Source organism: Maniola jurtina, chromosome 21 (genome assembly GCF_905333055.1).
Source record: "Maniola jurtina chromosome 21, ilManJurt1.1, whole genome shotgun sequence".
Taxonomy (NCBI): domain Eukaryota; kingdom Metazoa; phylum Arthropoda; class Insecta; order Lepidoptera; family Nymphalidae; genus Maniola; species Maniola jurtina.
This window is the reverse complement of record NC_060049.1, coordinates 2,321,450-2,335,493: the sequence shown is the minus strand read 5'-3', so window position 1 is coordinate 2,335,493 and position 14,044 is coordinate 2,321,450. Positions and strand designations below refer to the sequence as shown.

The following is a 14,044-nucleotide window of genomic DNA, read 5'->3' as shown; positions in this document are numbered from 1 at the left end:
TTATCAAATGTGGGTTGTTTTGAAAAAGATACCAAAGCGAAATGAAGGCAACGTGAGACACGTCCCGCTTCTGAATTATTGGCGTCACTCAGAAAAGCAGGTATTATTTAATTATTTTTATGGAATTATTGGAATGTCCTCTCATTTACCAACACAAAAAACACAAGTTTAATGTGTAAGGTTATCCGAGAGTTTTAATCTAAACAAACTAATGCCAAAATAAATAATTTAATTAGAGCGTGATTGCTATCACAACATCTAATTATTCAGTTCACAATCCAAATACCGAAAATATGCGATATCGCTCCGAATCTCAGAAGGAGACTGAACTAAAACCTTCGAAACACCCGTATTTATGCAAGTTCAATCTTGTTGGCCTCCTAGTAACAGATTGTATGACATCGAATGAGCCAAATATCGATTTTATCAAACTACCTGCATTAGATAAATTAATAATTTTATATTATTTTTGACAACTCAAATCAATTTTTAAAAATAACCTTACAGGATGTTAAACACCAAATATCAAATGGTATACTAGTAATCAACGCCAACCAAGGTTTCGTTGGCACTCATTGGATACTCGAAGTCAATCCTGAAACCCAGTATAAGTACAAATTGATGTCCAACATTGGATGTCCAACGCTATTGGTATACGTTGGACCATTGGGTTATAATCTTACCTGCAGTCGAGCATCTGCTCGTAATCGTGCTAAGAAGTCCATCTGGTTGACCGGTCCAACGACCAGCGCATAGTTCTCCTCTCCAGGCGTCATGGACGCAGCTATTCTCAACTGACTGAAGTCTACATCTGCCGTCAGATCTGATATACCAGGATTCTCTAGTGGATCCACGATTTTATGCTTGTGAAAAGCCTAGAATTTTAAAATATAGTACGTCAAAACCTAGATTGTAAATTGTGGGGTAAAATAATATGATTTCTTATATCTAAATGAATAGAAAAGCTGTATTCTTTCTCACTCATATGCAAGACAATACGCGCTGCCCTATCAATAGTCTATTATAATCAAAACCGATTATTATTTTCAAAAAGAATTGATTTAAATTATCAAATCGATTGTTTTCTCTCTTGCATTCAGTCGCACCCACACATATAGCAAACAATGCTATTAGTTGCTTTTTGAAAAGAATGATAAAATTGAAAAATTACGCTATTTTTAAATTAATGGAAAATACTCATTAACATTGATTAAATAGCGCGAACATGTTAGTTAGTCAAAGTATTACCCTAAAGGTATCCCCCTTTTCTCCAGAATGTCCATAATCAGCAATCAACGCCAAACCACCAAACTGATCAACCCTGTTTGCAAGTTGTCTGGCGATGCCAAGGCTTCTTGGACTTATTTCAAGCTCTGTCCTATCCCCAGCATCTAAAGGAGGCCTCACAAGGACCCTGGTGGATTGGGTTTCATTTGCTGATATTCGATAGCGTAGTTTGTCACTCTCGTCAAGGTCTATAAGGATTTCACGCCAACCTTCTTCAGTTTTCTGTAAAAATTAACTGTTGAAAATTCTATGAATACATAAAAAAAAAAAAAAAAATTAGCAATTTTCACATGAAACCATTCACGACTGTGCCCAAGAGCTTCAACGTTGGCTTCTATTGACTCTGTTGGCCTGATATAGACAGGATAGTTGAAAAAGTTCAATCACCAAAAACCACCACAAGTGGTTATTTATTCCAACAATAATCCAAAAATATGATTTTATTAGTCAGTTGAGATTAAAATTCAACTTACTTGAAATTTATGAATGGGTAAAACATCAAAGAATTCATGTGCAATGTACCAAGAAAAGTTGTTAGGCACTTTCTTCAGATCATTGTACCAGTACACTTTAATACCACTCACTGTTTCTCCCTGAAATAAGCAAATACTATTAATAAACATGACCTGAAAAATCCTGTACACAAAAGCAATTATGGCTACAGGAAAGCAGAAATCTGATCTCCTGGAGCCTCTATTAGTTATTCTCTTTACCTCACGGTTATGTGGACTCTCTATATCAGTTTCACTATGTGATACACACAGTCTGTTAGCTTGTACCAATTGCATTGCAGATGAGATTTCTACGAGGTGCAGGCTCAGGTCCGCCCCTTTATAACCGTAACGGTTCAGTACCTAGAATATTTTCACTATTGTAAGTTAATTTTCCACAAAAATATAAAAGGGTTTGGTGTGCCAGCTAGACTGTGCTACCCTCTTTCTGGTGCAGTCAGTTAAACATTTAAATTAAACTTGAGTTGGGGGGAGATTTCCTCAAATAAAACATTGTACTAGAATAATTGATAGGGATGGGTTTAAAGTTCCACAGTACAATGATTTTTCAAGTTGAGAAGCAAAGAATATAGCCACTTGCAATGCAGCTTGCAGTGTTATCAATGTGCACTCATAACACATGCACATAAAAATGTGTGCTTTTGAATAAAAATTTTGAAAAATACTGATACTAGAATTAACTAAGTATAATTGCTGATACATAATTACCCTCAAGATATCAATCATAAGTGTGCCTTTCCCTGGGCCCAATTCAACAATCTGCAAAGGTTTGCCCGGACACATCTTCTGTGTTTCAGCATAAAACCAAACTGCTAACATTTCACCAAACAATTGGCTTATTTCTGGTGAAGTTATGAAATCTCCTATTTCACCTATTGTATCTTTTTTCTCATAGTAACCTTAAAATAAAACCATACAAATATTGCAAACATTGCAATAATTTTATTTGAAACTTTTTGGGCTCTGGCAAGTATATTCTCAGGTACAGAAGGAAACGTTTAAGTGCGGAAACCAGCCCAGAGAGAAGAAAGAAAAGAAGGTACAGATACCTACTACCAAGGAATCCCTAAAGTAAATTACCAAAGTTTACTTGCCAGGTTTACACTTGACTCGCCAGGGCTCAAGAAGATTCTTTTTGATGCCTTATTTGCATGAATGCATGCATGCATATAATTTCTTTTTTATACTTTCCGGATCAAGACTAAACTTAATTTTTTGTGGTTTGAATTAATCTATTGACACTATTTTGAACAAAATTACATCAATGTAGTTTTTAGTAGAAAGTCGTAAACTATATAAAACACACAGTTAATCTCTCACAATGCTTTAGACCCTTGCTGCCAGGAGGAAGTTGCAAAAAACATGAATCCTTTGTATGCAAATGCTTATTTTTTGCTCAAAGTGTGACCAATATTTAGGTCCTAATCCAATATCAATTAACAAATCTAATAACAATAGTAACCTTCAGTGGGATTAGTAATTACTATGTGCATGTATTCAGCTACAGTAAGAGGTCCGTTTAAACGTAGTTTTTCTTTAATTATCGTCATAATACTCGGCGCATCGGCTAGGTTAGGCATTTTTAACGTCTTCGGATCGGGACGCTTTACGACCTTGTATCCTTTATTCCTTTTACACATACTATTTATAAGCACAGGCCTGCTTAAGATACGAAATAAATTTCGAGTATTCATGTTAAAATTGAAGAATTTAACAATCTTGTTTTTCAAGAAATATTTTGATTTTTGAGGCTTTTTGCTTTTACCAATGTCAATGTCAAATTTGACAATCAGCTGACTGTATAGGCATGTCCATGCAATGTTAGCTTGTATTTACCGATTGAATATCGGTTTTGTTAAATACTACTAATAAATAATAATCATCAATGAATGAACAGTCCATATTTATTTAAATTGAATTCTGCAGAAGATTAATTTACATTAAAATTAATTCTTCATTCCTTGATTCATTGAAATTCCCAGGATTTTCGAACGTTACTGTCAGTGTCTATTGGTGTCGATGACATTGACATTTTTGAATCGATTTTGTTTACAATTTGCTTTTGCGCTGCAAGTGATTGCAAACAGAATTACGAGTGTAATTTCTCGTATTAATTACTTTAAATTGTGATAAATATGTAGCTTTGCTTGAAACGTGTTCATTAATTAACCTTACATTTATTTAAATGAAGTTATAAAATAATTAAAAACAAATAATACACGTGTTTGTGAAGTTGGGTTATCTTAGTTGAATAACACAAATTATCACCGGTGATTATCACTTAAAATGAGTGATGAAGAGAGCATGGACACTGAATCCAACACAAAATTTAAAGACGGCGTTAATAAGAACGCTAGGTTGATTGTAAAAAACGTATCTTTTAAAGCCACGGAAGAAAGTTTAAAGGAGCATTTTTCTCAGTATGGCAAAGTTGAGGAGATTAAGCTATTAAAGAAACCAGATGGCAAGCTTGTAGGTTCCGCTTTTGTGCATTACACACATGTTCCTATGGCCAAAAAGGCATTGTTTGGGACAAATAAGAAACCATTTTTAGGTAAGATCCATTTTGACTCTCTGCTTCATAATATGGAGAAACAGTAATAAATAAATGATGCAAAGTTAGGGGTTGAACTTTGAAATGACAACCTTTTCAACAGATACCTTATCTAACATGCCCTCCTTAATAATAATAATTTGTATATTTTTTCCAGGTCGCCCTATATTTGTTTCTTGGGCAGTGCCAAAACACAAATATGTTGAGGAAGAGAGCAAAAAAGGACAAAAGCAAAGATATTTTAATTATGATGCATCAAATGAAGAATCCAAACCTGAAATTAAAAGTAACTCCATTATTTTATTTCTATATTTTTGAAAGATGTGCAAAATAATACTTGGCATCAATTAAAACAACAACATAGTATAAAATTGATTTATAATTTTTTATTTATTGAGTACTTACTGAAAATTAGAAATTACAAAATTAATGTGTAATACATTATACTTCACTGTCACAAATTATTTTGATATAAAATAGAAGGATAGCAAAAGTATTGCTATCCTTTTCTTGTATGTTCTGTATAGAAAATAACAGCATTATAATATTATTTAAATTAATATTCATTTAACTAATTTTTATTCAGGTGAAGATGAAACTGAGATCAAAAAGGAAATAAAAGATGACAAAAATCTTATTAGATTAAACAGGAAAGCCCGTCTCATAATCCGTAACATATCCTTCAAAGCTACTGAGGATACACTGAAACAGCATTTTGAACCATATGGATCAGTACTGGAGGTCAGTTTGCTGAAGAAACCTGATGGGAAGATGGTTGGCTGTGGGTTCGTGCTTTTCAAGAATGTGCAGATGGCAAAAGAGGCGCTGGCTAATACTAATATGAAGCCATTCTTAGGTGAGTAATAGCTGACGCCTGAGACTTCGTTCCCGTGGATATAGGTTTTTAAAAATCCTGTGGGATCTCATTAATTTTCGGGGATAAAAAGTAGCTTGTTTGTTATTCCAGGGATAATCTATCTTCATTCCAAATTTCAGCCAAATTTGTCCAGTAGTTTTTGTGTGAAAGAGTAACAAAGATCCATCCATCCATACATACATACAAACTTCCGCGTCTATAATAGAAGTAGTATTTATTTTACCACAGTATTGAAAGTGGTATAGTAATATTTATGCACATCAGTAGTTTAATAGGAGACCAACTTGTGCACATTTTCTCGGAGAGCTTATGCTTTTATTTTTCTGCAACTTTTGATTTATGAGTTAAAATTTTGACAAAAAGATTAATTCAATTAGTTTAAAGGTTAATTGTAGTGTTATAGTTATCACACTAAATAGTTTTCTTTTTTCTTTTCTTTCAAAAATACCTACAATGAAAATAAAAACCTTAACCTTATTTTTAGGTAGACCAATATCAGTGGATTGGGCAGTGCCCAAGAACCAGTACATGCGACATGTGGTCAACCAACAGACAGAGATGGAAGATAAAATCAAGAAAGAGGAGTCTGACAGTGACGATGACACCCCCATCAACATATCCACTGATGATGTCAAGGATAAGATTAAAAGTAAGTTAAAAGTAAATCTATTGACATTTCTAGGATTTTGTATATTTTATAGCACTGCACCTGATCATGAAATTTAATTTTTCCTTTACTTGTACTAAAAGACCTACCTACCAAATTTTAATATAAAATTTCATGATTCTAGGTCAACAGGAAGTACCCTATTAGGTTTTCTTGATAGACACGACAGACGGACAGACAGACAGATAGACAGACAACAAAGTGATCCTATAAGGGTTCTGTTTTTCTATTTGAGTTATGGAACCCTAAAAATGAGTAATGAGCTATTTTAACGTGAGTAAGTAGTGCTTTTATGCCTCTATGACCTGCATGCCACTTACGAGAAGTGTCCTCTTATGCTTGAACTCACGAATACATGTATTTTTTTACACGCTTTTATCAACCCGCTTTCTTGTTTTTGTTATTAGGTGAATCTGAAGAGAGTGATGAAGGAAGTGATTCAGATGAAGAAAAGGTTAAATCTGAAGACGAAAATGATGATAGCGAGGGTGATGACAGTGATGCTGAGGATGATGAAGATGAAGAGTCTGGGGATGATGATGAAAATGATGGTGACGATGATGATAAGAGTGTTACGAGTACACAACCCGATTTTCAACGGTAGTTATATTTATTTAAAAAATAAGTGAATAGATAAAATCATGTATTTTTAGCTAACTGAAGAACAATTAATGTTAAGTTTTATAAAATGAAGTTTTACTTGTTTCTAATTCGAACTGCTAGGATATGGAATAGCCTGCCAACATTAGTTTACTCCTCCATTTTTAATATCTTACCTTACCTTTAAGTCAAAAGTAAATAGGCAGTAATTTAAGCTGTATCATCACTCGCCAGCAGTTTTAATTGCAACCAAGCGCTAAGCTATAAATAAATAAAAAATGCACAAAACCGTAGTGTCTGGTAAACAACTTCGACTTGAACTAGTAGGGGGAAAAAGTTGGCGAATCCGGGAAGCAATAGTCGATGTATCAACCAATCGCGTGCACTCGCGCCGACTGATCAACCAATCGCATGCATCCGCCCTTCGCCAGCCAATCGCGTCAATGCTCAAGTTGTTTGCCAGGCAATGTAAATGGTCTCGTTTGAATACGGTTAATTTTATTGATATGCGAAATATTAATGTAGACTATTTTTTCAGGACAAAGTTAAATGACGCAGAAGACGGTTGCACAGTGTTCCTAACAAACATACCATTCAGTGTTGACAACTCTCAGCTGAGTGCGTTTGCGGAGCGCACCGGCCCCGTCAAATACGCCCTCATATGTGTTGACAAAATGACAGAGCACTCTAAAGGAACAGGATTTGTTAAGTTTGTGGTGAGTACGCCCGCCGACTCCTTGCCACGCCATCACACGCCACGCCATTACACCCCACCGCATGCCACGCCACGCCACCTCACCTCACGCCGCCATACGCTACGTCACTTGTATTGTGACAAACATACAGTTCAGTGTATACAACGCTCAGTTGAGTGTTGTGGCCCCATCAAATATGCGCTTATACGTGTTGACAAACTGACCGAGCACTCTAAACGAGATAGATTGTTTTTTTTTGTGGTGAATACGTCACCTCACCACATCTCACACACGCAACGCCACCACACCGCCCCATACACCTAGGCGTCTACACCACACGCCACGCCACCATACCCCACTATAAACTATGCACGGCACGCCATCACACGCCACGCCACTCAACACGCCATTTGTGTATTGAGACCAACTTTCCTTTCATTATGTACAACTCCTAGTTCAGTGCTTTCACTTCTTGCACCATCCAGTGCTCTAGTCTTTAGGCCGCCTTTGCACCTTTCTGTGTAGTTTCTTCTGTATCTTGCATTGGTTTTCTGTATTTAAGTGTTTTTTTTAAATTATATAGACTAGCGCTTGGCTGCAATCAGACCCACTAGCAAGTGATGATGCAGCCTAAGATGGAGCGCGCATGCCTAGAAGTTGCCTATTCACTCTTGACTTGAAGGTACCCATATTATAGGTGGAAGGGAAAACTGATGCTGAAAGGGTGTTCCATATCCTAGTATTTCGGATTAGAAAAGAGGAAGCAAATCAAAATGTGTGCAATAAATAAATTAGTCTTCTCTATTCTACAGAATAAAGACGACGCAGAGAGTTTTCTAGCTCTCCCAGCAGACCAGTTGCGACTTGACGGGCAAGTGCTGCAAGTCAAACCCGCACTGAAGAGAGAAAACCTGCAGAAGGGAGACAAAAAACAACCCAAGGACAATAGAAATCTGTACCTTGTTAAAGAAGGAGGTTAGTTTTTTTTTATTCACCATAGGTACATGCTTAATCACAATCACAACTGATAGAAAATGATGCAGCCTAATTTCTTACTGTATAAATAAAAAAACGTCTCTCTGAATTGACAAAGTAAAAGCTTATTTTGAAATTGGTTCTTTATTAACCTCTATTCTAAATTGACAAAATTGTTTGTTTATATACAAATATACAGAATGTACGGAGGCAAACTTAATTCCTAGAGGAATTCTCTTCCAATTAATCTCAGGCAATTGTTCGCGTGCTATCTTATCAATAATATTAACATTTGCAGTGATCGTGGCGGGAACGAAAGCGGCGGTCGGTGTATCAGCATCGGACATGTCAAAACGATTGACACTAGAACGCAGCAAGACGCAGATGCTCAAGAACTTGAACAGGTAACATATAGCCATTGTATTACACAGATGATTTACACTAGAGATGGACGCTATTCATATCCTGCCAAGGAAACGGGAAAAGTGAAAAAATAGTGTTGGTGCACCTGCAGGAACTCTTATACTATATGTATTTTACTAGTAGATGATGCTAAATGATGATGACCCGCAATTTCGTGGATTTTTAAAAAGTCCCGTGGAAACTCCTTGATTATTTGGAATGAAAAGTATCCTATGTGTTAATCTAGCGTATAATCTACGTCTATTCCAAATTTCAGCCAAATCAGTACAGTAATTTATACGGAAATTGGGACGTGTATAGCTTTCATCCCGTTGATGGACCCCGGGATGCAAGCTATCCGTGTACCCAAATTCCGTCACCGGTAACCGTTAAACGGATAGACTGAAAAGCTGGCAGACATACAGACACACTTTCGCATTTATAAACTGTAAAAGTGTGGATTTATTACTGTCTATGTTAAAGAAATGTTTTTAAATAATAAATAATAATAAATAATAAATAGGCTTTATTGCTTACTTATTGCTAGTGACAAACATACATATGTTATAATTAAATTAAATCTATAAAAATAAAAAAAAAAACTAACAATAGCAATAGGCCGCAAACTCAGCATGGCCGAGCATTGATGACAATGCTCAGCGCTGGTTTTCAGTTTGCTCCAAAAAATATTGATTAATAAAATAAAAACGCACCGCGCCCGTTGCGTTCCCTGCTTATTGATCAATATTAAAATGAATACAGTACAACCCAAAAAGAACCTTAAAAACCGTACAGTAGAAAGAAAAATGAAAAGGAGAAAAAAGCACACACATACACATAACAAGCAAAAAAAAAAAAATGAAAATAAAAACTAAACAAGATAAGATCTAAACAAGATGTCCCTTCCCAGCTAGGCCTAACGAATAATATTATTAATAACTTAAATAGTAGTATTATAGACAACAATAATAATAGTATGGTTCCAATTAATCAAGTATCTATGTATTATATAACTAAAATTATTTACATTATGCACTAGTCAGATATATGTATATAAATAAGACTAGGATAGAAAATTTAGCATATCTAGCCTTAATTTCATTATTAAGACGTGTAAATAAATAAGTTAGGTGTAAATAAATTTAGCTGCCTCGATCTGGTCATTTAAATAAAAATTCCTTAATTTATTTTTTATTGTGATCTCGCTAGTAGGATAATTCCATTCCCGAAGCGGAGGCGGGAGATCGTTCCAAACCTTAGCTGCAGCAAAACGGAAACAGCCCCTGAATCCTGCCTTTTTATGAGTGGGTATAGCCAGCTTCTTTTTTTGCTGAAATCGAGTCGTGCCTCTGTCAACTCGCCAGTGTAGTCTGTCATATAAGTACGGCGGTCGCTTGTTAAATATTACTCTGTGAATCAACATTGCAATGTGTAAGTTCCTACGTGACTTCATACTAAGGATTTTATGGCTATTGATAACAGGTGTAATATGGCCTCTCCTTGGAACATCAAAGCAGAATCTAATGCATGCATTCTGTATGCGTTGAACGGCCTTTTCAGTCTTTTTGAGCAGTCTAGGTCCGTATATAGTATCACAATAATTAAAAGCTGACAAAATAAGAGATTCCACGAGTATCCGCCGGACTCCGACCGTCAAAAAACGCCTTACACCGTATAGTACTTTTAGCTTGTAGAAAGCGTTCCTTATCTTAGTGTTAAGATGTTCAATGAATCTTAGGTCTTCATCCATATATAGCCCTAAGTTTCTTGCGATAGCCACATTATCAATAGGCTCGCCTTTTATAGCTATATTTGGTTTTCTCCCTTTTATGATAGCTCTCTGATGCTTACTTCCCAACACCATAAAATTCGTCTTTTTGGCGTTAAGAACTAGTCTATTTTCCTCCGACCATTTAGAAATATAATCCAAGTCCTTATTTATTAATTCTGCCGCTTCTGCTGTGCGTTCCGGGTTAAAATGGTAGTAAATTTGAGTGTCATCAGCATATAGGTGGGCATGGCAGTGTCGTATATTCTGGATAATATCGGCAGTATAAATTATAAATAGTAAAGGGCTAAGGCTCGACCCTTGTGGAGTACCCCGTGGAACAGTGTTTACCTGAGATAACAACGGTACTTTCACGTCTTCGTCAACTACCACATACTGTTTCCTGCAACGGAGGAACGAGCTAAACCAAGTACATGCATTCGAATCGACACCATAATATCGCAACTTGGCTAACATAAGTTCAACATCTATACAATCAAATGCTCTAGAGAAATCTAGCAGTATTAGTATGGTACCCTCCCCTCTGTCAGATGCAGACAGTATGTCGTCTGTGACTGATGCTAAAGCCGTTGCCGTCCCGTGGCCCTTTCTAAACCCTGATTGTACCGCTGGAAGCAAGTTATTTGTTTCTAGATACCTAGAGAGTTGGCTACATACCAGTTTTTCAATGATCTTTGACATAACTGGTAGTATACTAATTGGTCTTAGATCTTTGTAGTCTGAAACAGTTGCAGATTTTGGGAGCGGTACAACCTTGGCTAGTTTCCACCGATCAGGAAAAACATTTTTGGAAATAGAGGTATTTAGTATGTAAGTGATTATTGGCAGAGTCCGCGGTAAAGTTAATTTGAGCATGCTAACCGAGATGTCATCATGACCTGCCGAATTAGTTGTTATGCCTTTAATTATCTTAAGAACTTCCTTTTGCGAGCATACCTGTAAAGAGAACACATTGTCCGTACACCTATTTTCTGTAAATTTCTTTACTATCTCTGGTGGGACTGTAGTGCCACCAGGTAATGTTAAAAAGTGATCATTTATTCTATTAGGAATTTTTAAGTGTTCTGGTATATGAGATGGGGTTTTATGACCAAACGGGGAGATCTTTTTAAAGTGATACCACATTTTATTCGGCTTTTTTAAATTATTATTGACATAAAACGTGAAATAGGCAGTTTGCTCCCTTTTAATGCTCGCGTTTGTGTAATTTCTAAGGTTTCTATAATATGACCAGTTCGATTCCTCATTGTATTTGTGCGCTTTTTTTAATGCGTCATCTCTCAAATTCATCATAATTTTAATAACGTCTGTTATCCAAGGGTGAGGCTTCTCCTTAGTTTTAATGCACACTACAGGTGCATGTTTGTCAAAAAGCTCTAATATGTGATTGTTAAACTGTTCGACCATTGCATTTACATCATCCAAACACATTATATCATCCCACGGTATGGCGTTAAGGTCTTTCTCAAAAAGTTCCACGTTAATTTTATTTAAGCACCTCCTCCTCACGTACTGTGCCTGTACCTTTGGTTTTTTTATATTAAATTCTGCAGTCACGAGGGCATGATCACTCAGGCAAGTATTATGAATAACCTTTACATTTTTACAGCGTGTTGGAGCATCTGTTATAATTAGATCTATAAGCGATGAAGTCGTTTCAGTAACTCTTGTTGGCTCTTGGACTAGTTGAGAGTAATTTTGTTGTTCCAGGAAACTCAAGAACTCTTGGGCATTTTTGCTGTCTTTATCTTTCAGGTTTACATTGAAATCCATCAGCAGACACTGAAAACTGTAGGCAGATAAGGCACTCAGTGTCTCGCTAAGCTCTTCTATGGATTTATTTACAAACTGATATTCAGGTCTATAGGCGGTTCCAACAGCTATATGACTTCCTTTTATTCTTACTTCTATCCACAACTGTTCAAGTTCTGTCTGTGGCTGCTGAATCACCCGTACCTTAATTCCTTTTCTTATGTAAAAACCAACTCCGCCTCCTCTTTTCCCAGTCGTTCTAGGAACATGCTTAAATGTGTACCCCGGGATATGGAATGCATCCGTATTTTCTCCGCATCGTAACCAAGTTTCATTTAGTGCTAAGATATCAGGCTCATATTTCAGGCTCATATTTTTCTATTTCAAGGATTAATTTTGATTCAACAGATTCGTATCCCGCTACCGGATCGTGGTGTCCAACTTGCCGCCGAACTACGACGACAATGCGTTGCGACGCATCTGCGTGCGCGCGGTGGGCTCGCGCGCTGTCATCACGGAGGCTAGAGTCATGCGCGACCTGAGAGCGCCGTTGGGCAGAGATGGGAAACACCCGTAAGTCGAATTTTTAGACAAAACCATGATAATCAATCCTAGTGGCATTATATGAAAGCCCTTAAAGCAAACTTTCTGCTTTTGTAAAATAACGCGCTGTCTCTCTCTATTACTATAGACGTCTAAAGTTCCCACGAATTCTAAGGTTTGAATCTGGTTGATCGGGTCTAATCATTACTGGAAAATCACCTGGAAGTGTCTTCTGAACAGCATTCAACAGACGACCTTATTGTGTAATAACTGAGTATGAATATATAGTATGTATCTCGCAGGTCAAAGGGCTACGGGTTCGTGATGTTCACTCGCCACGAAGATGCGCTCGCGTGTCTACGCAAGCTGAACAACAATCCCGACATTTTTGACAAAAACAACGTAAGTATCTATTCGGTTACTAAGCTAGAAGCAATTTGAGACAATCACACACGCACCCATGCACGCACTCACGCACACTCACAAACAACTGTGAGGTACATGGGTTTATAGCATTTAAATTCATAAATCTTTCATCTTACACGATTAGGTACCAGAAGCTTTCAAGATTTGTCTATTTTTAGCAGATAAAGCAAATTAATCTTATAGTCCCTTGTACTTCCGCAAAGGAACACCAGCTTCTATCCCACATTTAATCATATTTTTTTCTGTTCCAGAGACCCATAGTATCATTCTCGATAGAGGATAGAACAGCGTTAAACGCAAGAAAGAAAAGGTTAGAGAAGTCAATAGCAAACAATCCACTAGCGAAACAAGACAAAGAACAAGAGAACACACGTAAAAACAGAAAGAGAAAGCACAATTCTGCACCTGATGAAAGTTACATGAAAAAGGGAAGATTCGACAAGGAAAAGCAAGATAGCAAGAATGACAAACAAGATAACAACAAGAATTGGAGGGAATTTAGAAAGAACAATAAATTTAATAAGAATAATAATCAAAACGGTCCAAATAATGTGGGACAGTTCGTTAGAAAACCTGTCGATGATTTAGAATATGCAGGATTAACGGCAAAAGAGGGTAGTCAACACAAAATGAGAAGTAACCATAAACTAAAGACCCAAGCGGACATCCATAAACAAAATGTCAAACAAGAGAAGAAGACTAGCAAGAGAACGCAGAGGCTAAAGATGGCCGCCCGCGAGAGAATTAAACAACCGAAACAGAAGATTAATAAGAATAAAATCGGTAAACGTAATAAGAAAAGGAGGTTCAATAATGAATTAATGTAAATTATTGTAATTTTGTAAAATAAATATGTATTGTTGAAGTTCGCCCACTTTTTTTTTAAGTTCCTTTAAATTGTTAGACAGAAAGAAATAGACTAACCAGTGAAACTAGGTAAATATATTTTTTAAAACTACCCAATT

At 36.4% G+C, this 14,044-nt stretch overlaps 2 protein-coding genes across 2 annotated transcripts in view; one reads left to right on the top strand and one right to left on the bottom strand.

Annotated features, from left to right (window-relative positions):
* Nucleotides 1-3,569, bottom strand: part of LOC123876464 (E3 ubiquitin-protein ligase UBR1) — a 45,235-nt gene extending 41,666 nt beyond the window's left edge. The window contains exons 1-6 of the mRNA XM_045922739.1: nucleotides 3,262-3,569; nucleotides 2,508-2,698; nucleotides 2,001-2,141; nucleotides 1,761-1,880; nucleotides 1,249-1,509; nucleotides 684-875 (exon numbers count right to left, since the gene is read on the bottom strand). Coding sequence (XP_045778695.1) covers nucleotides 684-875; nucleotides 1,249-1,509; nucleotides 1,761-1,880; nucleotides 2,001-2,141; nucleotides 2,508-2,698; nucleotides 3,262-3,493 — 1,137 coding nt within the window. The 5' untranslated portion in view covers nucleotides 3,494-3,569. The remainder of the gene's footprint in view (nucleotides 1-683; nucleotides 876-1,248; nucleotides 1,510-1,760; nucleotides 1,881-2,000; nucleotides 2,142-2,507; nucleotides 2,699-3,261) is intronic.
* A 269-nt stretch (nucleotides 3,570-3,838) lies between these two features.
* On the top strand, nucleotides 3,839-13,938 carry LOC123876465 (RNA-binding protein 28). Its single transcript, XM_045922740.1, has 11 exons — nucleotides 3,839-4,353; nucleotides 4,511-4,639; nucleotides 4,940-5,209; nucleotides 5,715-5,879; nucleotides 6,305-6,497; nucleotides 7,036-7,213; nucleotides 8,005-8,167; nucleotides 8,466-8,571; nucleotides 12,519-12,683; nucleotides 12,956-13,055; nucleotides 13,331-13,938. The coding sequence occupies exons 1-11, from the start codon at nucleotides 4,086-4,088 to the stop codon at nucleotides 13,904-13,906; spliced, it is 2,313 nt and encodes a 770-aa protein (XP_045778696.1). The 5' UTR covers nucleotides 3,839-4,085; the 3' UTR covers nucleotides 13,907-13,938.
* The last annotated feature ends 106 nt before the right edge of the window (nucleotides 13,939-14,044 follow it).

Coding starts and splice junctions, on each gene's coding strand:
- LOC123876465 (XM_045922740.1), top strand. CDS start 4,086: ATGAGTGATGAAGAGAGCATGGACACTGAATCCAACACAAAATTTAAA. Junction 4,640..4,939: donor ATCCAAACCTGAAATTAAAA/GTAACTCCATTA, acceptor ATTTTTATTCAG/GTGAAGATGAAACTGAGATC. Junction 5,880..6,304: donor TGTCAAGGATAAGATTAAAA/GTAAGTTAAAAG, acceptor TTTTGTTATTAG/GTGAATCTGAAGAGAGTGAT.